A 24274-nucleotide genomic window follows, 5' to 3' on the forward strand; every position below is an offset into this window, starting at 1 on the left:
TCTGCTCCGCTCGCGCTCCAGCTGCTGCGTTGGCACCTGCAGGACTGCGGAGGTTTCAGCGGCCCGCTGCACTTCGGGGCCGGCTGGCGGAGGAGGGAGCCTCGGCACTTTCCCACCCAGCTGGCCACCCTGTTATTTCTATTCCATCCGAACCTTGGGGCCGTCTTCCAACAACCGGGCTGGATTAAGAAAAAAAAAAAAACGTTTTAAGTGGCTTTACCTTTGAAGGAAATGAATTTTATGCCTTTAATCAACGCATCTCGAAAGACCTATCCTGTTAGGAAGAGCGTTCGGCTCTGGCTGCGGTCTGAAAGGTGTTTTATATTCACTGAGCCGGGGTGATTGCCATTCTGTTGTGAAAGTCGGTCTTCATGTAATCGATCTTATCTTCATATAATAATTGCACGGGTCCCTTTGAAAGGGGCCACTGTCCTGTTCTTGAGTACTCGTGCACTCCTAATGGTAAAAAACCACGACCACACAGCATGCCTTGAAAATGACTCTTATTTCCGTGTAGAAGTTGCCAGCTGATCTTAACGTACAATTCATTTATACAATAAGGGCTGTCAAATACTGTACTGGTAGAAGAGTGTACGGGGAGGGCAGGGGATTTTAGAAAGCATTTTTCTGTTACCCAGGACTCTTGGACCTCCCATTCCTTCCTGTTTAAAAAAAAAATTGCGGGTGATAATTTGCAATACTTATTTTGTGGTTCGTTCTGCCAAGTGGTTAATGGCGATGGGTGTGTCCAAGAGGCAAGGTGACATCTTAAACAGGAGTTTGGAATCCTTGCCAAGTGAAACCTCCAGCCTGTATGGGTGTGGGGAGAGTTCACCATGGTAAAAACTAGCGTTCATATAAGTTTGATGGATTCTTCCCATCTTGATATTTTACATTATTTTTAATTCAAATATGCTGGCCGAATTTATTCTTTAAGCAAAAGAGGATTACATTATAGGGATGTAATAATAATTTCAAAATATGCAGTATATATAAATTTTTAATTAAGGAATAGGTATTTTCTAATCCAGTCTCATAACCGAATTAAATATTTAAATAGATTTTCTTGGGGAAGTATAGTTTGTGTCTAAATCTGTGGTCCTTTGCCAATGATAAGCTTTTGTAGTTAATGTTTGCGTCATTGCTGTATTGGGTTTTTTGTTGTTGTTAAATTGGCAGTCATCCTCAAGTAATAAATTAGTTTAAAAATTGTTCTCAACTAATGTAATAATATAATATTTTTGAGTTTTTTTTTCAAAATTAGGACTCCATCAAGAATTAAAAATTATTCCATATGTATTTTTTAAAAGTATATAATAAGCTCGCTTATAGATATTTTAGTCAGTACATGTTTATTGAGAGGGGATTGATTCAAGAAGAATTGAGCAGTGTGATAAGTTGAAAAAGTGAAAAGCCAGAAAATTTTGTTACTTCAGTTTAAATAATTGTTATTCAATCATACTGTAAGGTCTGTTTCTGTTAGACCAGAAAATCAAATAATTTGCTTTGGCTGTATTACAGAAAATTCTAGCTTTGGCTCGAAATTAGACCTTTTACTAAAAGATCCTAATTTTTATGAAGTGATTTTTTTCCAGTAGTTTGTTTTGGTTCAAGATGCTATATAATAATTGCTGATCTGTCAGAATTAAAGTATCTACTGAAATAATTTAGACTGATTTTGATAAAGGCAAAAAATTTAGCCTGGCTTATTTATAGAAAAAATGTTAGCTATTGAAGCCTTTATATCTAAGTAACAGTTGGGTGGAATGAACGGATAGAAATGGACAGAGGGTAGCAATTTGCATTTCCTTTTGAGCCTGTGAACTCAGATAAGACCTTCAGATTTTCTAAACCACTTTTCCCCACAGAAACTTCACACATTATGGGTACCTACTTTTGAGTGCCATTTCATTTACTAGGTACATAATGTATTCGCTTCAGGGCAAGCAGTAGTGCAGGTTAGTGGTTCTCTAAAATGCACATTGGGTTCAGTAGGTTGGGGTGGAACCTGAGAGTATACTAATGTTTGGAAGTCTGCTTTGGATTGACAAAAGCAGTATGAAGAATTATGTCAGCAGTTGAAATAATAAGAGAGTAAGAACTAGTCATCTCTAGTGAATTAGTCTTCACTTTACTGAGATAAACACATGTTAATGAGCTTGTGTTTTCCCAGAAGTATAATTCTTATTCTTCTAAATAAGAAAATGGCACTCTCCATGGACAGAATGAAGAATAAAATTTATTTGGAAAAGTTAGAGTGTTAGGAAGTCTGATTGATAGTCTTGCTTTCAAGAGGTTACAACCTGAATGTTGCTGGCAAAGTTTATTTTAAAATTTTTAACTTAGGTAAATAGTATATACAAAAAAACTTCTTGAAACCTTCTGAGCAAAATTGAAAGGTTTAATGTTATATAATTTAGTCTCTATTGTGCTTAGTTATTTCCAGTTCATTTTTTTTTTTTTGATCAGTTCTAAGGTTGCAGTTTGCGTGGAGATCTAGAGCTAGAGAAGATGGCTTAAAGTTCTTAAATTTTGACATTGCAAGCAAATTTGACGATTTCAAAATTTCTTTTTATAGCTAGCATCTTCAGGCCTTCTCATCTTTCATATTTGTGAGCCCGCCCCCAGCATGGGGTATGAGAGAACATACCCATGCCTCCCGGTATATAGCACTAATTCCTTTAGCTTTCACACATAATGCAGTGCCTGCCAGACATTTAGCTTAACATTTTTTAGTTTTCAGCTGATTTCATCTGCCACATCTGTTGAGCCTTGTGATTTTTAGTTTTCTACCCTTAAAATTGACACAGAAAATGGTACCTTTGCTGAAAAGGGCTTTATAATGCCATGCATGTTTACCACCTTTGTGAAAATTGGGCTAGTCAGGTTTATATTTAACATTGTAGGTTAATTAATTTATGTAAATTAATAGTTACCATTAACTGGACCTTTAGACTATCTCCTTATAGTTTTGCTCTGTACAACAACCCTCAAAAGGATATTGTGTTGCAGATGGAGTTGACTCTGAGAGGTTGAGTAACCTGTCCAGGGTCACACAGCTAATTAAGTGGCAGATTTGGGAACCAGCTCCAATATGATTCCAAACACTGTACTTATTTCTATACTGTCCCTGTGGCTCTTCCTTCAAGAGACCTGCAAAATGCAATCTGACTAGAAGTAAATTTTCTGTAGCTTCTGTTATAAATAAATTAACATTCTCAGTGGATTCCCTGGATTTTAAGTTTACTGCTAGGTAAAACTGCTTGACCTAATATTACATCAAATGTTTGTTAGTGGAGGATTGGGACTTGTAGGAGAAAGAGTTTATCTTGGGAAACTTTTGCACTGGAACTTAATTGCTAATTTCTTTTGGTTTTTTTTTTTTTTTTCTTTTCTCTAATAGAAACATTCATTTCTTATCATGGTCAAATTAGAATTATTGAGCAGGGAAAGAAACTTCTTACTGGGTTCATTTTAAAATTTTCTCATATGTACCATTGAGAAATTTGAGGCCAATTCCACATTAAGGTTAGCCTTCCTCAGGGTGTGTTCATTTGTTAAAGAGTGAAACCAGGCAGTGTTTATTTTTCTTCTCCCAACAAGTAAGTGAATGGATTAATCAGGGTACACTTTCACACTGGTAGGCATTTTAGATAGTCTCTCTTGGCAGCACTCCTCAATACCATGCTGTTGTTTTATGGATGTATGTACTAATAAGCAATAAGCAATGAAAGATGAAAAAATGAATGCCACAAGAACAACAGAAAAAAAGTGTATATTTTGCAAATGTTATTATGGTGTTCTGAAATTCAAGGTACAAGGTATGTGTGACACTTTTGAGTCTTAATTGTGGCTCTGTTATTAATTTTGTTTTACCTTAACCCACCTAAATTAAACCTGACCCTGAAATTAAAGAACAACAACAACAAAGCCTCAAGAAACTCTTCTATATATGCTGTAAAAACATCACAAACCAGCTGGGTGCAGTGGCACAGCTACTGGGGAGACTGAGGCAGAAGGATCCGAAGTTCATGACCAGCTTCAGGCAACTTAGTAGTGAGACCCTGTGTCAAAATAAAAAGGGCTGGGGGTATTGTGCAGTGGTAAAGTTCCCCTGGGTTCAGTTCCCAGTCCTTCCCCATATCCTTTCTCTCTCCCATCCCCACACCCATTACAAACTTTAGGCTGACTTTGGGATTTCAAAAAGAAAAGAAAATAGATGGCAGGACTTAGATTTGGTAAATATTGTAGTTAAGATGGTCAGAACCCTGGATTTTTTGCATTTGCCTGCCAGATGAGAAGTACTAAAAACTGGCAGTACTACTTCTTTTTTGGGGGGGGGGGATCACTTTTTCATGTCAGAATGGCGTTTCAAATCATTCATGGTAATAACTTTCAATTTGGGATTCTTAAATATTTGCTCTCAGTGGCAATTTCTAGTAGTAATGGCTTGTATCTGCCGTGGGTCAGCTTAAATTTTGGTATTCTCACCTTGAAAAAGAAAACACCATTTTTACTGGGTTCTGTGCTTTAGAAGAACAATTCCTGATGAATTTGTATGACAGATTTTCAGTTGTGGATAATAAACTTTCAAAAGTATTCTGAAATATGTATATCCTAAACATTGAGTCAAGACTTTATATCTGTGAAGGTAAACCAGATCTGTGTTTTCCTGATACTAAGAAATGTTGAACTAACTGAAGTTCATGATATAAAATGAACCTTGAAAGTTTCAAAACTTATTTCTGCAACTGTTAATTTACATAACTTCTAAATCACTAATCTACCTTTTTGATTTCTTTGTAGGCTGACCAACTGACTGAAGAGCAGATTGCAGGTGAGAAATTGCTAGATTATGCCCATTCGTTTTTTTTTTTTTTTTTACAAATTAACTGAATAGACAACTCAAAATAGGTACTTATATGAAATAATTGGCTTTGTTGTATTTCAGAGATGGTAACAACTGGATGGAATGTTAATATAGTAATTCAGCCTGCTTGGACAAGTGAGGAAGTAAACATTTCCTGTAAAAGATGCTTGGGGCTGTTGCTTAAAGCAATGTATTTTAGTCTGTGTGGATATGCTTAAGAGCTCGGTGGTGGTCTTTGTATTTTGAAGATTACCTTACCATAAAACATGAATTCTGGGCTAGTAAACATTGAAGCTCCAAATCGGTATCCACAAGAAAACGAGCCAAGTAGTGACTTAAGATAATTTGAAATGTAGAATTAGGAAATGAATATTGAGCTTGGTGAGATGGTGTGCCCCTGTAATCCCAGCAACTCAGAGGCTAAGGCAGGAGGATCAAAAGTAAAGGCCAGCCTTGGCGACTTAGTGGGGACCCTAAAAACTGGCTGGGGGCATAGCTAAGTGGTAGAGCACTGCTAGGTTAAGTCTCCAGTACTATGAGCTGGGCTCCAGAGGTTGAGGCAGGAGGATTGAATATTCAAAAGTTAGCACCAGCAACTTAGACCCTGTCTCAAAATAAAAAAAAATAATAAGGGGTCTGGGGATTTGGCTAAGTGGTGTTAGGTGCCTCTGAGTTCAATCCCTGGTACAAAATAAAATGAAAAAATCCCCAGGACCATGAAAGAAAAAGGAGAAGGAAGGAAGAAATTAATTCTAAGGAAGAAACACTGAATTTACTATGGCTTAAATTAGTATTTTAAATTTAGAATTGCATATATAGGTTGGGCCTCCTTAATGTGAAAATCTGAAATGTCCCAAAATCAGAAACTTAATGAGGGCTGACATGACATCATCAGTGGAAAATTACATACCCAGCTTCATTTGATGGATTGAAGTCAAAATGCTCAGATACTAAAGATAAAATTACCTTGTGAGGTTGGGTATATTAAGGTGAGTAGGAAACAAATGAATTTTGTGTTTAGACTTGGGATCCATTTACAGGGTGGGTTATAAATTCATAAATACTTTAAAATCTGAAACATTTCTGGTTCCAAGCATTTTATATAAGGAATACTCAACCTGTGTATTCTCTATTGGTGAATAATTATTTTCTCTAGAAAAGAAGTTTATAAATGTCACTGAATTTTGACTTAAAAAGTAGTGACAGCTATTGAAATGAAGTTTTTAAAATGCGGTTTGCTACGGAAATATGTGAAATTATTACATAAAACCCAAAATCCTGTTTTCTTTGTACTATATCATTTAAACATTAATACTTTTTAAATTTTTATTCTAATACAGACTTTGAGATGGGTAAAATGTTGGGGGAACCTCCCAAATTTTTTGTATTTTAAAAATTAATTGCAGTGTTAGAATGTTTTTTAACCTGTTCATTTGCTTTCAGTAGACTTTATTTAGCACAAGCACCAAGTAATTTAATTTCAAATTTCCCAGTAAGTCAGGAAGAGTTCAATAAGTGCTTAGAAGCACCTGAACATTTTCTAAAACCCACATGGAACTCAACTATGGATCTCTCAATAAAAGCTTAAAGCAAAGGCTGGGGTTGTAGCTCAGTGGTAGTGAGCTTTTCTAGCATGTGTGAGGCACTGGGTTTGATCTTTAGCACCACATAATAAGTAAATAAAGGTATTGTGTCCATCTACAACAAAAAATAGTTTTTTGTTTTTTGTTTTTTTTTTAAAGCAAGTCTTCCACCCCATGAGTTTACAGAAAAAGTTAAGTCTCCTCAAACAATTAATAAAATATTATATGAAATTACTTACATTTATATATTGGTACTGGGGATTTAACCCAGGGATACTTTACCACTGAGCTATATCCCCAGACCTTTTATATTTTAAGACAGGGTCTCCCTGTTGCTTAGGGCCTTGCCAAGATGCTGAGGCTATCTTCAAACTTGTAGTCCTCCTGCATCTGTCTCCTGAGACGGTAGGATTACAGGCATGCACCAGCATGCCTGGTGTGAAATTGTTTTTATATAATGTTTCGTTCAGGAGATAGACAATTTAATGTTTCCAAATCTTTTTTTCTTTGCAGAGATACACATGAGAGTTTATTTCTCAAAGCTGACAAATAAAGACCATCTCTCTATAGGAGAGATGGCCTTTAGTATTTCCAGTCTTAAACTCTGACCTGTAAATATATTTGCTTTTCATTTATCATTTCCAATCAGGTAGTTGTGTCTCTTTGTATATCTAATATATAACATTCACTTCAGTATAGAAAATGTTACCCCAGGTGAAAGTCACCCGATTGATATTCATTACTATTCTCTTAACCACGCAACTCTTAAAGCTTACAAGTAGATGATAGACTTTTTAAGCTGGACAATATCTTTATTTTTATCATCTACTTGTTCTCAGAACAAATGTTAGCAAGCCCAATAAGTACTGTAACATTGAGTATGCCAACATACTTTGAAAACTATTTTTATTGACATGTAATGATCATTACTAAATCTTTGTTCAGAAATTCTAATAAGCCAGGGTTAGGGTTGTGCTTCAGTGGTAGAATGCTTGTCTTGCATGCATGAGGCACTGGGTTCCATCCTTAGCACTACATAAATAAGTAAAGGTATTGTGTCAATCTACAACTAAAAAAATATTTTAAAAGAAAGAAATTCTAATAAGCCAGGTGTGGTAGTGCATATCTATAATCCCAGCACTGGGGAGGCTGGGGCAAGAAGGTTATATAAGTCAAAGCCAGCCTCAGCAACTGAGCAAGATCCTGACTCAAAAAAGGGCTGGGGATGTGACTTAGTGGTTTTGTAGCCCTGGGTTCAATCTCTGTTACCAAAAAAAAAAGAAAGAAAAATTCCACTAACAGCAAATAACTTAATCTTATTGAGGTAAGGTTACTAAACTTGTTATATTACTAGGTCTTAAAGAACACCCCAGCCTGTTGTGGTATCATTAACAAGTTAATTTTGTTTGTGACACGATATCTTCAGTTGTTGGATTTTAGACACTCAAAAGGACAAGATACACAAGAAATTTCCTTCCCTCACTTCCATGAGACTTTATTAAATGTTGAAGGCCCACATTTGAAAAAACATTAACCTTATATAGTTTTTAGCAACAATTACATATGACAATATAGTTTCCATACAATAGACCTTTAAAAGGGATATTACAACCTATTTTAACAGAATTATAGATATATGTAATGAACTTATTAATTAGGAAAGGGTCCTGAGGTTGCTAATGAAGAAGTAGTAAAGCTTGGTGACTTTTCTGAAAATTTCAACTTAGGCATAGCTCAAATGAATTTTGGGAAGTTCCTTAAAACTATCAGTTATGTAGAAGATAGCTGTTCTGACATTCAGGACCTGTTCTTTATTGTGTATTTAGGTTTTAACTCCTGGATATATTAGGTCATTTTAGGGATTTCCCTTATGCAGAGTTAAATGCTTCTGTACATAAAGGTTATGCTAGTTCTGAAAAGACAAGTGAATTTAAATTGTACTTTGGAGTTTATTATTTTATTCTTATTTCAAGCAGAACTTTGGAATAAAACTTGGCTTCCTCCCCTTCCTTTGTTTGTTTTTGGTACTGGAGCTTGAACCCAGGGGTGCTTTGCCATCGAGCTACGCCCTCACCCTTTATTTATTTTTTAATTTTTTGAGTTGGGGTCACACTAAGTTACTGAGGCTGGCCTCATACTTGCAATCATCCTGCATTAGCCTCCTAAATCACTGGGATTATAGGTGTGATCTAGCTCTAAAAATCTGACTTTTTTTCAATGCTGAGGATTGAACCCAGGGCCTGTGCATACTAGGCAAATTAGGCAAATGCTCTATCACTGAGCTGTAACCGAGCCCTATCATCATTTTCTTGCATTCATAAAGTAAATAGTAGGTATAGCATTGTGTTTAATTCTCATTTATTTTAGCAACATTTAAAGTCTCATTGGATTTTTTAACTTCTTGAAATTTAGAGCACAAATATATAAACTTAAACCATTCCTCTTTCATAATTTAGTTAATAGTTAAATCATTTAATTATTGCTGCTTTAACATTGGGAAAGTATGTGCTTAATGATGGCATTAAGTAATGCCCGTAGCTAGATGTTCCATAGCAGAGAAAGCAATGTAAACAAATATGCATCTCTAAATACTTTTGTTTTTTGTAACCTAAGTTATTAAGTGATACATTGTGAGTGTATGAATTATAATGGTTTATATGTTTCTAGGTAATGAGTACGTCTTTTTTTTTTTTAACCTTTATCAAATCCTTTTCTTTATAGGTAGGGAATTCCTAATCTATTTTTGTCATTAGATTGATGTAGTTTAGTGTTATAGTATCGTCATAAAAGCTGTTATTAGTGTGGCACTAAGCTTCTGATTTGAAATGAGTTCCTCTGGAAACAAGTGATATATAAATGAATGGAACTATTATAATACTACTGAATGTGGCAAGCTACTACAACTAGTCAGTGATATCTAAATAAAGCTAAGCAGTTAAAATAATTTTAAGCAGAAAAAAGTAACATGGTGTGTGATCCAAAGAGATAATAGATCCAGGCTGACGTGTGGGTGATTGTAAAGAATCCCATGGGTGGGGGGAGGTGCTATTGCACATACCTGTAATCCCAATGTCTTCCGGAGGCTGAGGCAGGAGGATTGCAATGGTAATAGTCCTAGCAAAAGACAATGACACTTAAAACCAAAATATTGGTTGTAGAGGTAGAAAAAGAATCAAGTAATATTAAAATGGTAGATTTCAACAAAACTTGTTAATTAAGAAGTTTTTGTTTTAAGTAGTATAGATGAAATGGTCAGAGAAAGTGGTAAAATTGGTCACTCTACAGATTGAGATAAGAGCCAAGGACCTTTTGTTTGGTGCAGTGTAAAGTGGGAGGGTAAACCAAGAGAATTTTGAGTTTTTCAGTGCAGTAGTTCTAAGTGTTTACATAGATTAAACTTGGGAAGGTAGGTACAGTTAGTCCTCCTACCCCCCCCCCTTTTTAACATAAAAAAGTCCCTTAAAACTATCAGTTATGTAGAAGATAGCTGTCCATTTACAACATATTATTAGTTGTAAATGGACACAATACCTTTATTTATCTTTATGTGGTGCTGAAGATCAGACTTGGTTCCTCACACATGCAAGGCAAGTACTCTACCACTGAGTTACAACCCCAGGCACCCCCCCCCCTTTTTTTTTTTTAAAGAAAAATGATACAGAAGCAGATTGAGTTTTTTGCCCTTTTTTACTTTGCTGGTAAGTAGCAAAGCTGAGATGTTCTACTCAGGAAGTCAGGTTCAACCCTGCTGTTAGCTTCTGTGCCATATGGCCTCTACATATCAAAACATATCCTGGCTAATCAGGCAGCTAAGGGCTTCTTGATTAACTTATTTCACACACCCCCGCCCAAGGTTGGAGCTGAAAGTGATTTTTAACAATGGATTGTTTAAGTAGTGGTGCCTTCCAAAATTTGGGAAGGGATAAGTACAAGCACTTAAAAAGAAAACATAACATAACTTAGGTGTGACTTTATTTTTAGGCTGAGAGACTTGAAGATATATATGTGTCAATGGGCGAAATCAGTAAAGTAGTAGTTGAGTTCAAAGAAGAGATGGAAGAACACAATTTCACAGGATCTTGAGAGATAATTTATTTTATTCCTTATAAGCTTGGAGTTTTATGTGTGAAAGAAAAGTCTAAATTGTCTTTGTTCTCAATAATTGAGCACTTGGTTAAAACTTGACATAATCTTTCAGCCCCTTTTTGCCATCATTATAAATTATTTGGTGATAGTCCTGTATTCTTTCCTATAAAAGAAAATTAGCTTATTGTATATACTGAAGTTTAAAATTATTTGGTTTTGAATATGGTAGGCAATTGATTTAGACAGTTTTCACCTTTGAAGCAAATTCTTAATGCACTAATAAACAGTATAATTACTCTGGAAATATTTATTTGGTACCAGTAATTTTATTTTTCAATTGTCAGTATAGGTTAGATCTGTAATGTTGAATTATGTTCCATGAAACAGTTTCAGTGGCAAATTCATTTGGTTGGGGCTTTGGTTCTTTTCCTCTTTCAGCCTGGAATACATGTATTTTTTTAATCTGGTCTAGATAACTAATTTCCCTGTGAGATTTTAAATGTAAAACTCCCCAGTAGCTCAGTGTGAAGCCTATACTAGGGTGTGATTGGCCAAAAAATATTTGAAATGTTATGTTTTCCCACCTATTTTGTTAGAAATCCATTTTAGATGCTGTCTTTAAATATATCTTTGCTTTATTAAGAATGAGTGAGTACATTTTTAACATTTTTTGGTGAATTGGTTTTTGTTGTTGTTGTTAACCTGTATTTGGATTGTGGTCTTTCAAACAGAATTCAAAGAAGCTTTTTCACTATTTGACAAGGATGGTGATGGAACTATAACAACAAAGGAATTGGGAACTGTAATGAGGTCTCTTGGGCAGAATCCCACAGAAGCAGAGTTACAGGACATGATTAATGAAGTAGATGCTGATGGTAAGTAAGTCTTTTTAATTTGGAGGGAATAGGATCAAAGAAGAGGTATTTACATTCTATTTAATATTTTAACTAAACAAACTATTTTAGGTAATGGCACAATTGACTTCCCTGAATTTCTGACAATGATGGCAAGAAAAATGAAAGACACAGATAGCGAAGAAGAAATTAGAGAAGCATTCCGTGTGTTTGATAAGGTAGGTATTCAAGGACTGTATAAAGTCAGATTTTAATTTGAGGATGAAGTGAAGATGCCAAGACCTAAGTTTTTGAAGACATGCTTCTGATGATTTACCAACATAATTTAAATGTCAATAAAAGCTTTTTAAATCCAATGTGCTGGTCCATGCCTATAATCCCAGCTACATAGGAGGCTGAGGCAGGAGAATAGCAAATTTGAGGTCAGCCTCAGCCTTGTAGTGAAAACCATGTCTCAAAATAGAAAATAAAAAGGACTGGGGATGTGGCTCAGTGGTTGCCAGTACAGAAAGTTGTTTTGTATAAACTTAGATTTCCTGATAACATGTATTTCATTGATCTTCTGGAACAGAAGATAATCACGTGACTTTGGAATGTGGGAATTGTGGTTCTATTATTTTTTTGTGGAAGGGGGATGGGTGTTGGTAACCAGGGATTGAACTCCACCACTGAGCCACATCCCCAGCCCTCTTTTGTATTTTATTTAGAGACAGGTTCTCACCAAGTTGCTTAAGGCCTCACTTTTGTTGAGGCTGGCTTTGAACTTCTCTTGCCTCAGCTTCTCAAACCACTGGGATTACAGGCATGCACCACTGCATCCAGTGGAATAGTGGCTTTAAACATAGGACATCCTGCTTAGTGACATCCCGAAGGTGATAGATCAGCTCAGTTATTTGTAGATTCTGTAGTTTGTATGGATTTCTAATTTTAACTAACTAAATTTCCATTATAATTCTAATTTACTCATACTTTATGCTAAATTTTTCACTAGGATGGCAATGGCTATATTAGTGCAGCAGAGCTTCGCCATGTGATGACAAACCTTGGAGAGAAGTTAACAGATGAAGAGGTTGATGAAATGATCAGGGAAGCAGATATTGATGGTGATGGTCAAGTAAACTATGAAGGTAAATCACGGTCTCATGCTGTGCTTTTATTTTTTTAAATTAAAAGTAAGTTGGTTATCTCAGGTTAAAACTAGCAATACAGATTTTTTTCCTCAAAAAAATTAGGATGCTAAAATAGTACATATTTACTAACCTTTTTTTGCTATTCCAAATGTTATCTTCAGTCTAGGCAATGTCACTGTCACTTAAGAACTTTTTAGAAAGATCAGTTTTGCATCTATACTTAGAATTTGCATTTATGGATGATTATGTGATTCATAGTACATTAAAGTTTGAGAAGCACTGTACAATTTTTTGTATTAAGGATTGTGTGAGACAATTCAGAAAGCTTTCAATTCCCTATGTGAAATTAAGGAACTTTATTTCTTTTACTGCCTTTTCTTTATTCCCTCTAATTGACTTTAAATATAAAGCTGTTTACATATGCTTGAATTTAAAATCAGATGCATCTTTAAGCTTCAGGATGGCCATTGTAGAAAGCAAGGCCTTCAGAAATTTAAAATTTTCCACAAACATTTGCCTTATATTTTCTCACTTGTATTTTGATGTAACTACTCAACCTAGAAAACAGCATAAAATTAATTCTAAAGATTAAGTCTGGTTCATTGCTCTGAAGTGTGTTGTTCACTGGTAACCCAGTCTAAATTAAAAAACCAAATTGCTGCCTTTTTTTTTTTTTAAGTTGTAGTTGAATACCTTTGTTTTTTGTCAAACCCAGGTCCTCACACATGCTAGGAGAGCAGTTCTACTGCTGAGCCACAACCCCAGCCACCGCCCCCCCCACACACACACACAAATGCTGCTTTTTTAAAAATATAGCTTATATAAAACATTAGTCTTATACGTTAATAATCTTGAATAATTGCAGTTTATGAAGTTATAGCCTTGGCAGTAAACTAACTTTCATCTATACTTTGTGGTAATTTCAAGGAAAGAAGTGAAATAGAGACTACTACTTTATGACTGAGTGTATGTGACTGAACCTGTTATGTTTTTTCTTTTCAGAGTTTGTACAAATGATGACAGCAAAGTGAAGACATTGTACAGAATGTGTTAAATTTCTTGTACAAAATTGTTTATTTGCCTTTTCTTTGTTTGTAACTTATCTGTAAAAGGTTTCCCCCTACTGTCAAAAAAATATGCATGTATAGTAATTAGGACTTCATTCCTCCATGTTTTCTTCCCTTATCTTACTGTCATTGTCCTGATACCTTATTTTAGAAAATTGATCAAGTAACATGTTGCATGTGGCTTACTCTGGATATATCTAAGCCCTTCTGCACATCCAAACTTTAGATGGAGTTGGTCAAATGAGGGAACATCTGGGTTATGCCTTTTTTAAAAGTAGTTTTCTTTAGGACTTGTCAGCATGTTGTTGTTGAAGTGTGGAGTTGTAACTCTGCGTGGACTATGGACAGTCAACAATATGTACTTAAAAGTTGCACTATTGCAAAACGGGTGTATTATCCAGGTACTCGTACACTATTTTTTTGTACTGCTGGTCTTGTACCAGAAACATTTTCTTTTATTGTTACTTGCTTTTTAAACTTTGTTTAGCCACTTAAAGAAAATCTGCTTATGGCACAATTTGCCTCAAATCCATTCCAAGTTGTATATTTGTTTTCCAATAAAAAAATTACAATTTACCCAACTGTTGCTCTGAATCTGAGTCATTTAACTGGTGAAGTTTAATTTAAAGAATAAAATACGGAGTTGGTTTATCCTTGTTATAATTCAGATGTTTTTGCTTTTCACTCAAGATTGTACCTCATAAATTAGGATAAAACATCTTAAAAAGGTTTAAATGAAACATTAACAAATCTTTCTAAAGCTTATGTATCATGGGAATCAGCATAAGGTTGATGCTTGTTGTTTCATACCTTTTAATTGTACTTTTAAACTGCAATCCATTTGTCCATTTTGACTTGAACCATAAAATGAATTTTTAAATGTTTGCTTAGTTATCTTTTTTTAAACTACCTTTTAAATAGTTTTTTAAAATTACAAATACAAGCCTAAAATATTATATATAGTTGTTACCGGCTTATTGTAGCCCTCAATGTTTTGAATCAGCAGATTTGACAAGTCATGCCTATCTATTTAAATCAAGGGAAGTTATAGGCCTTGATAATCCTGGTGGGAATGTTACTTTATTGCAGTTGACAGATTAAATAGGAAGAATTAAGATGGGATGTCTATTATACCAGTGTTTTCTGTATTAGATGTAACAGTTTTAGTTAAAATCTTACAAGGTAGTGGAATAAGAGCTTGCTTTTCTGTTTCCCAATGAGGTAGTTTTCTCTAGGATATTTTGGACTTTTTGAATTTTATTGCAGCACAGTGTTCAGATCATCACTGTGTAACACTGAAGAGGTCTATTCAAGTTTCAGTTATCTTACCTAAAATGGGTATAGTTTCCTAAACTGGTTCCTAACAATGTAATTGTTTCTGAACCAAGAACTATGACTTTAAAAAGTCATTTTCAGGCTGGGGCTGGGGCTGAGCGATAGAGCGCTGGCCTAACAGGCGGGAGGCCCTGGGTTGGATCCTCAGCACCCCCCAAAAAAATAAATCAACAAAATAAAGATATTGTGTCCAACTACAACTAAGAAATAAATTAAAAAATAATGTATCACTTTCACATCTTAACCATGTTATTGTGTGTTAGCATAGTTGGTAATATTTCCCACAATACCTTCCATAGAATTTTGGCTCTCAGATGTTTCTTCCAGTAAACCTTTGCTATTGGAGTTGAAGTTAATCCACAGGTATAATATATTTTCCTTGGAGTTTCTAGGAAAGGGTAAAAAAATTTTTTTGTCTGACAGCAGAAATGATGTGGGGCTCTAATATTGCAGTCTTGTTTTTTTAAAGGAAATTCCTCCTTAACTCTTACCCTGAAAATAAGACTTAGTGATAACTATACAAGACATTGTTTTCTTAGAGAACATTTTGTTTATCCTACATGCTTAATCTGGTTTATGGATAAAGTCCTTGAAATCATTGACCCATCCCGTTTCTATTTTTGAGATACATAAAACTATTTTCTCATCAAGATGTTCCTTCTGTTCAATTTCACACCTTGTATGGGTTTCTGGACTTCTCTGTACCCTTCATATTCTTTTAGTCTCTAGGGTCCCAGTCCCTCGTCTGCTGAGCCAGTTTTATAGACTCAGCCAAAATAAGAAAATGAAATGAGGCAAAGGGATGAACCTGATTAATCTATTAAATTTATAAGTACTCCTGTTTACTTCCTTCTTGGCCCTAATTTGATTTTAAACCTAGTGCCTGGTTCTTTTTTAAAAGTGAATTTAGGTTTCCAGTATTTTAAAAGAATTGAAGTCCTATTGTCAAAAGCTCACTCACAGAATTGTGTTAGAATTACTAGAAATACAAAATCTGGGCTGGTGATGTAGCTTAATGGTAGAGTGCTTGTCTAGCATGTATAAACACCTGGGCACTGCAAAAAAGTACATATATATGAGGCCCTGTTCTGGAACTGGGCTCAGTTTTAACACTACGGCCAGATGTTTTATGTGAACATCAGTGTTTCAAAGGCACAGCTGTAATCTATAGTTTTGTTTAGAGGGGAAAACTGGCACTTTATTCAACAAAATATTAACTTTCCTGTGTTCCAAGGGTTCAAAATAAACCATGTTATAAATTAGCAACTTACTGAGGCTGTGGTTTTTTGTTGTTTTTTTTTTTTTTAAATATTTTAGTTGTAGTTGGACCCAATACCTTTATTTTTATATGGTGCTGAGGATGGAACCCAAGACCTCGCATGTGCTAGGCAAGTGCACTACTGGTGAGCCACAACCCCAGCCCCTGAGGCTGGTTTTGAACTTGTGATTCTGTTTCAACCTCCCAAGCCACTGGGATTACAGGCATGCTATGTTACAAATTTTAAAGTTAGAAGACAAATGATTTTTCAATTATTCCTTCAATAAAGATAAACAGTCCTTTGGGACATGGCAGGTTACATCTAGGGGTACTAAGAGGAATTGACTCTTTGAGTTTCTAGGTGTCAAAGAAGGGAATAGTATTTCATACAGGAGGGTTAGCATATATTGGGACTATAGATGTGAAGATCCCACATTTGGGGTTTACAGAGAGCATGAAGTTGTAATGAGAAAAGAGGTGAGAGCTTGGATTGTAAACTTTGTTTTTGCCCACACTTTGTGAATAGTGTGTCACAGAAATGGTTCCAAACAGTAGCCAATGTAGCAGGTATTACTTTATTATCCTCTATAGAGGATAGGAAAGAAGCACAGAAGCAAATGCAAGTCGGTGTTCAAATCCTGGTAGTCAAGGGAGGAGAGGGATTCAAGAATGAGGGAGTAATTGATGCATTAATGAAAAATTAAGGCTTCCTTAGATAAGAGCTGAAAATCCCCACAGGATTTATCAGATCACTGGCAAGTTTAGCAATTTCAATTTTAAGTTAAAAGGTGTGTGTGTATGTTACATTAAAATGGTTAGGAAAGTACCCAAAAAAGGAAAGGATCAGGTAGTAGGTCCACATTAGGGAAGCAGAAATTTCATGGTATGAAGGGCAGTGGAGTCAAATCTGTATTTGGATGGCTCTGCCACTTCTGTGTGATGCTGAGTCAAATGGTAAATTGTCCAAGGAAGCCTCAAATTAGGACTTAAGATTTTTCATAAAATCTTCTTTCCTAAAGCCGTTGCAGGGTGGTTTTGAGGATTAAATGAGATTAATGTATGTGAAGTCCCTGGAACATGGTAGGTACTCTGTAAAATGAAATTAAGGTTGAGGGATGGTTGATTTGTAAAAAGAATTTTTCTAGATTGAGAAACCCAAAATGAATTTAGTTGAATTCTAGATTGAGGCCCAAAATGAAGAGTCTGTAGGGAGAGGGAAGGGATTGATTTGTGGTTTCACAACTGGTGAAACCTGCTGTCTGGTGCTCACTCCTCAAAGGAGAAGTGACGCCAGAATTTCGACTTGGATGAATACACACAGTGTATGCTCAAGCAAAGTATTCCTTTATGCCTCCCAAGTGATCTGGAGCGGGCTGCTGGAGACTGCGGAGTTACCTCCCGGTAACACTCCTTTGACACAGATACTCACCCAGGACACTCTGGCGACTCCAGAGCCGGCTAGATTTTCATCACAAGCGCATGATGGTCTGGAGGGATTTCCTCTGCATTGGCTTCGCTGGCTTTGCTGGGCGCCTCGCTGTGAGTGCCCGCATCCCTTCCCCCACCACTGGAGACAAACCTGGCGGTGCTCTGCGCACGCTCCGGAGCCACAGCCGCACGGCGCCTCCTAGCAACCCGACGCCTAGGGAGAGGAATGGCCTCGATGGATCAAGCAGTTGTCACCGAAGCCTCCAGCGCAGCATTAGAAGAGATCGGGCGCGGAGAACCGATAGTGTTTGTCAAGCCCCCGGTACGGTGGTACTCCTCTGGCCGCCCCGCCACCGTACCCCTCTCTGGACCCCTGTCCTTTTCCCAGTCTCTCTACTCCAGGCTCTTGCGCCCCTAGGCGCTCCCTCTCCCTGTGGTTCTCTTCCTGCCTTCACGCCTACACTGCAGTCCTTTCTTCCTGTCATTATTTGATCTTTACTTCGTATTTCCTTTTCCCTTACTGCCTCTCTTATTTTCCCCTTTATCCTTTGTTTTCCACATTTCCCTCATTGCCCATTACTAATTGCTCTGGGAAAATGTATCAGTAGAGTGATTAGATTTCTTCCCCTTTTCAGAGACTCCATTCCCTGCCCCGCCGGTCCCTGTGGTGGTGCTGGGGATTGAGAGAATGGAAAAATTTCCTTCCTTAGTCCATCACTTTTCCCCCGTCTCTTACTTTAGTACCTACAAAAATGTTTGAAATTGCCTTTGTTTAGTTTTTAAATAAATTTGAGTGAGGGGAGTTTTATATTTTCCCTTTGACGTGAATTTAAAACAGTAGATGGGTGGAATTTAGATTACCTGCCTGGGGCCAAACAAAACATCAGCTTCTGTTAGCTTCCTTTGGATTTATCATGCTTACCTCTCTAATCTTTCTACTTCATTTCTCTGCTTTTGGGTGGAGATGGGAGACCTGCCTTGATCTTCCTGAGAAAGTTTTCCTTCTGTAGCTATTAAATGTGCTACAGGAGATTCAACACACATATTTAACAAAGGAATGTTTAAAAAGAAGTTCAGGCTTCATATTGTATATGAAACTGTGTTTTTTGTTTGTTTTACTTTTGTTTGTTTTTAGAGAAATGCACATATTTCATAGTAAAACTAAAGCCCTGTGATATTCATAAGTAGAGTGGATTTCAGTTATAAGACAAAAAGAATTATGTCAGGTTCTTTTTACTGATTACATTATTTTAAAAAAAAAAATCTTTATTTTAATGTGGTGCTGAGAATCGAACCCAGTGCCTCACACATGCCAGGTGAGCGCCGCTACCACTTGAGCCACATCTCCAGCCCCTGATTAAATTATTTTTAATGCATTCTTGCTTGAGATAACCCATATTTCATAGTAATAACAAATATATTATAAAATGAAATGAGCTGGATGTGGTGGCACATGCCTATAATCCCAAGTACTCAGAGGCTAAGGCAGAAGGATCAGGAGTTTAAGACCTGCCTGGGCAACTTAGCAAGACCCCCTATCAAAATAAAAAAAAAATTTAAAAAGTGCTGGGGATATAGTAGAGAGCCCCAGAGTTCAATCCCCAGTACTGGGGGGTAGGGAGTACAACTCAATATTTTAACTATTTTTACCTACTAGAAATAATACAAAAGAGTAAAACTAAACAATTGTGGGCAGTGAGGCTAAAACAAATGTGGAGTAATAATCAATAAGAGCACTTAACTATGGAAGACACTTTTTTGAAAATTGAGGATACCAAAATAACCTGCTTCCTAGTTTGGCAGAGGAAGTGTTAAAACTGAAAGCTATCTAGGTGCAGTGGCACACACCTGTAATCCCAGCTTCTCAGGAGGCTGAGGCAGGAGGATCAAGTTCAAAGCCAGCCTCAGTAACAGCAAAGTGCTAAGCAACTCAGTGAGACCTGTCTCTAAATAAAACACAAAATAGGGCTGGGGAATGTGGCTCAGTGGTTGAGTGCCCCGAGTTTAATCCCCAGTACCCACCCTCTGAAAATGAAAGCTATCATTTATTGAACACTGGTTGTAGGTGCCAGTCTTTATGTGTACTATACCATATTCTCATGCTATCTCAGTAGTATCTCAGTTTTATACTCAAGTGAGAAAGTGAGAAAGCAGTGCACACGAGGATTGAGTAACTTGCCCAGTGTACTTAGCTGTTACATGAGGGAGCCGCAGTTCAAGCCCCACCCTATTCCTCAAAAGAACATCAAATTTTGTTACATCTAATATCCTTCCAGCACCTCAGTGAGTTGAGAATATTTATTACTCTAATTTTATCAAAAGGAATTTAGATATTTAAAAGCATTTAAAATCATAAAAGAGCAATTTAAGGAAATGTCATGGGCAAAATTTATCATTCTCTAGCTTTTATTTTAATGACAGTTTGATGCAGGTATTAATTTCTTCAAGTAATGTTTTATAAATTTAATTTCAGGGGAATTACCTCTCAAATGAATAAGCATATTTTGTATTTGTTAATAGAAACCAAGCCAGAAGAGTTCCTCTTTTCAAAGAGAAAGCTGGTGGAGAATAGCATTAACAGTGTGTATATTTTTGGTCTTTCCTCTTCAAATTATTTTTGTTCCCATTAAAATTTTAATCATTCTTACCCTTTAAATCAGTAACACTTAATTGTAAAAAAAAAAAAAAAAAAAAAAAAAAAAAAACAGTGATCATGTAGGTCTACATGGGCCTCATTTCATGCTTATAATTTTAATATTAGCATACAAATGAGAAATTCACTTTAAATTTTGAATGTAATGGAAACTTATGAAGTAAAACAACTCTAGGAATCCATGTGCTTTACAAAATATCTAAATAAAGTGAACTTTTGATCTTATGATCTTGGTGACACTGGACAAGAAAGAAAAAGCATCTATTCCAGAAAGGTGACTTGGCTTCAGATTTTCTCATAGATGGTACAGAACCTATGATAACACTTAACATGACCAGTGTATACAAAATGTTTAAGAACAAGATGGTAATATATGAAAGAAAAATGACCAGAAGATCACTTGTAATGAAGGTCATTTGTAATGAAGCTCCATGGGTCAAAGCCTTCTTGGAATTGATCTAATTTTAATGGCTCAGCTCATTGGAAAAAGTGGCTGCAGAACAGCAGTTCCAATCTGGCCATTGAGCCACACTGTGGTTGTGATTTGAAGGTACCAAACCTCTTTTGGAACTAAGTAGACCATATGCTCTGCCAGTTCATCCTCAGGCTCATGTTATTATGTGGTAGCTTCCCACCTGAGGCTAGTTGAAACATAGTATATACCAAGCAAAAGTAGGATAGCTTTTAGTTGACCAAGAAGCTCTGTTGAGTAATCTCACTAGAGGCCTGAAATATATACTCAAAATTCAATTGGCAAATATAAGTATATGCCTGAAGTTACCTTTTTAAAAAATTAAATTTTAACTATTACCCATTTGTGTTAATTCAGGATTTGTTTCGGAAATAAATAATCACGATTCTCTTGAAATAGTGTTCTGTCAAGGGTGTTATATGTACCGGCACCGTGGCCCACGCCTGTAATCCCAATGGCTTGGGAGACTGAGACAGGAGGATTGTGAGTTCAAAGGCAGCCTCAGCAATGGCAAGGCACTAAGCAACTCAGTGAGACCCTGTCTCTAAATAAAATACAAAATAGGCCTGAGGATGTGGCTCAGTGGTTGAGTGCCCCTGAGTTCAATCCCAATACTAAAAAAAGAAAAAAGAAAAGAAAAAAAAAAGAGTATTATATGTGATAGAATTTCATTAAATTTAAAAATAAAGTAGAATGCTACTTAGGAATGACTCTTCTAGGAATGGTGCTTTGGGGAAAGTTAAAGGTTTACAGTGATCTTAAAACTGCTGTCAATTTTCCACAGAATACTCCTATACCTGGCACTTATCACTTGAAAACTTTTATTGAAGAATCCCTATTAAATCCAGTGGCAGCAACCTACAATTTTAAAAATGAAGGAAGGAAAAAGCCACCTCTTGTGCAAAGAAACAATCCAGTCTTAAATGATCTTCCACTGTACATGCCTCCTGACTTCCTGGACCTGTTAAAGAAGCAATCGGCCAGTTACTCCTTCAAAGACAAGCCCCGGCCCAGCCCCAGCACACTAGTTTACAAAGATAAGGTAAAGTTCTACTAGCAGATTGGGTTTTGTGGGAAAGCTTCTAAAAGCTCCAGAGGAAGAGATTCTGTATTATGTACCCAACTCCACACACAAGGGAAAAATGGCAAACCTCTAGGTTGTCTCACTTCTTATAGTGAGACAGCCAGAACTGCCTGGCTTGCAAATGAATCCAGAAAGATTTTTTCCTCATGAGGTATTCTAAACCTAAGGATAGAACTTTGGGGGGAAATTTTCCCCTCTGGGGTCACTCTTATCAGGGTTCCCCTCTGAGATCTTATCTATGTTTGAGCCATGTTCTGGCTTCTTCAAGCAGTTGATATGGTGAACCCTCTTCGTTTAAAGAGAAAACCCTGGATCTGGGTGAGTATTCCTATTAGAACATGCATAGAACTGTCTACTGCAAGAAGATTTTAAAATATTTTCTTGGCTGAGGTGTAGCTCAGTGGTAGAACATACATGAGGTCCTGGGTTCAATCCCGGCACCAATAAATAAATAAATAAATAGATAGATAGATAGATAGATAGATAAATAAATAAATAAATGTTTTTCATGTAGGAATGAGCCTGTGGTTACAGAAAGGTCAGATTCTACTCAGCTCCACCCGTTCATTCATAGTATTGATAATATAAGCACTGCTTTACTTACAGCCTTGTAATATGACCTTGGGGGGAACAAGTTCCTGAATTAGAAATATTTAAGTAACAATATAAGACAAAATATATCAAGTGCTGAGATGAATAGTGCTGCAAGAAATGCCAAGGGAAAGCTCAAGGTAGGCTGGACTGAAAGGCTGGAAAGCTCCCTGGATTAAGTAGGATTTAGTTGGACCTTGACCCTTCCATGCATATTCTCTTAGTTGCTTCTTCATCTTCTGAAGTATCTTGAACAGATATCATCTCCTCTACTTGCAACAAAGCTGTGCAAATAGAGACTTTTAGTAACTTGTTCTAAGACACATAATTTGATAAATAAGAGGTAAGGACCACTCACTGAGGACTTTTAAACCCAGATTCAGTCTTCTTTCCAATCTACCACCTGTCCCACACCTTGAATGAGGGGCAAGGTTTTGACAGGTGGAATCCCAAGGAGGCCCCTGCAGTGGGGAGCCTCACCTTGTTGAAGGCATCCAAGTGGCAGCAGCAGGCCCTGTTCCAGGGACACAGCTGTGACTTGGACTCTGGGCACTTGTCTCAGTTCTCTGTGCCCTAATGTCCATTGACTGGAAAGGAGACACTAATAGTATCAATCTTCACTTTATTAGAATATTATTATCATAACCTAAGAAGTCGTCCACGGCAGCAAATGTCTGACTTAAAAACAAGGAAGTGTGATTGCCAAGTGGACTAGAATTTTCAGCAGGATGAGCACATGTGTCCAACATGTAGACCCTTCTTACCGCTGTATGAATTATGCCATAAAACAGAACAGAATGATAAATGTTCATTGGGTAAATCTTATTCTATTTGCTCCAGTGGATAAACATAAACACTAAGTTATCTTTGGACTTTTATGACTTGTTATCAGGTAACCAAGCCACATGTGACCATGCTCTGAGTACTCCAAACACAAAGGCATCCTATTGTTCTCTCTCCTGCCATTTCTCTCCTTTCTGTTCCATCTTTTCTTGCTCCTATGGGTCTCTAAGCATTGGCTCAAAGGCCCACCGTGGAAAGGAGAAAACAGAGAAGTTTGTTATTAGGTAAAACTTATAAGACCAAATGAATTCAGCTTACCTAGAAGGATGAACAAACTTTCTGAAAACACTTCTTCTGGTTTTTTTTCTCTTGTCTTTCTTCTCTACCTCTCACAAAAGATTAAGCTCCAAGAACTAGAAATATTCGATGTTTCTCCTAATTTTCTATTTCAAAGGTATTTGAGAATATATTCACAAAGGGAGTGATATTTATATATAACTTTGTATACCCACCTATAAAAGTAAAAAGTCTGGTGTTTTAATAGCAGAATTCAGAATAATTTGGATTTCGGGTAGATATTGTAGACATTAGTGTTGTTACCAAGATAGGACAACATTCTCACGTTCTATCCTTTTTAATAGAAATATTCACTTTATACCTCATCAAGGCTACATTTTATTCCTAAGAAAGTTTTTCCTGGCTCAGTGGTGCATGCCTGTAATTCCAGTTCTCTGAGAGACTGAGGCAGGAAGATCACAAGTTCAGCCTGGGTCACTTAGCAAGACTTTGTTTTGTAAAAAGGGCTGGTAGAGTGCTTGCCTAGCATGCTCCAGGCCCTGAGTTCTTTCCTGCTTGCCCCATACACATGAAAAGAAAGGTGTGGGTTTTTTTTTTTTCACTATTTTTGTACCTTTGTTCTGAAGTATGTAACTCAACTAGACAATCTCTATCAAGTCTTTTTTTTTAATATTTATTTTTTAGGTGTAGTTGGACACAATACCTTTATTTAATTTATTTTTATTAAATATATATATTTTTAGTTGTAGTTGGACACAATATCTTTATTTATTTTTATGTGGT

General features: G+C 36.4%; 2 protein-coding genes across 6 annotated transcripts in view; both read left to right on the plus strand.

The window, feature by feature from the left end:
• Positions 1 to 296: 296 nt before the first annotated feature.
• Positions 297 to 14171, plus strand: Calm2 (calmodulin 2). 3 transcript variants are annotated; one of them, XM_048804428.1, is made up of 6 exons: positions 297 to 314; positions 4807 to 4837; positions 11271 to 11414; positions 11505 to 11611; positions 12385 to 12520; positions 13526 to 14171. In XM_048804428.1, the coding sequence occupies exons 3-6, from the start codon at positions 11345 to 11347 to the stop codon at positions 13552 to 13554; spliced, it is 342 nt and encodes a 113-aa protein (XP_048660385.1). In that variant the 5' UTR covers positions 297 to 314; positions 4807 to 4837; positions 11271 to 11344; the 3' UTR covers positions 13555 to 14171. The 3 variants fall into 3 exon arrangements, with proteins under 3 accessions (XP_048660385.1, XP_048660383.1, XP_015335176.1); XM_048804426.1 differs by lacking the exon at positions 297 to 314 and adding an exon at positions 836 to 839; XM_015479690.2 differs by lacking the exon at positions 297 to 314 and adding an exon at positions 2615 to 2662.
• A 2123-nt stretch (positions 14172 to 16294) lies between these two features.
• Stpg4 (sperm-tail PG-rich repeat containing 4) overlaps positions 16295 to 24274 on the plus strand; it is a 44344-nt gene continuing 36364 nt past the window's right edge. For 2 of the 3 annotated variants that reach the window (XM_015479474.2, XM_048804425.1), the window contains exons 1-3: positions 16295 to 17933; positions 20132 to 20191; positions 21521 to 21778. In XM_015479474.2, the coding sequence (XP_015334960.2) occupies positions 17838 to 17933; positions 20132 to 20191; positions 21521 to 21778 (414 nt within the window). In that variant the 5' untranslated portion in view covers positions 16295 to 17837. The remainder of the gene's footprint in view (positions 17934 to 20131; positions 20192 to 21520; positions 21779 to 24274) is intronic. The other variant, XM_048804424.1, reaches the window with a different exon arrangement.

This window comes from Marmota marmota, unplaced genomic scaffold (assembly GCF_001458135.2).
Source record: "Marmota marmota marmota unplaced genomic scaffold, marMar, whole genome shotgun sequence".
Lineage (NCBI taxonomy): Eukaryota > Metazoa > Chordata > Mammalia > Rodentia > Sciuridae > Marmota > Marmota marmota.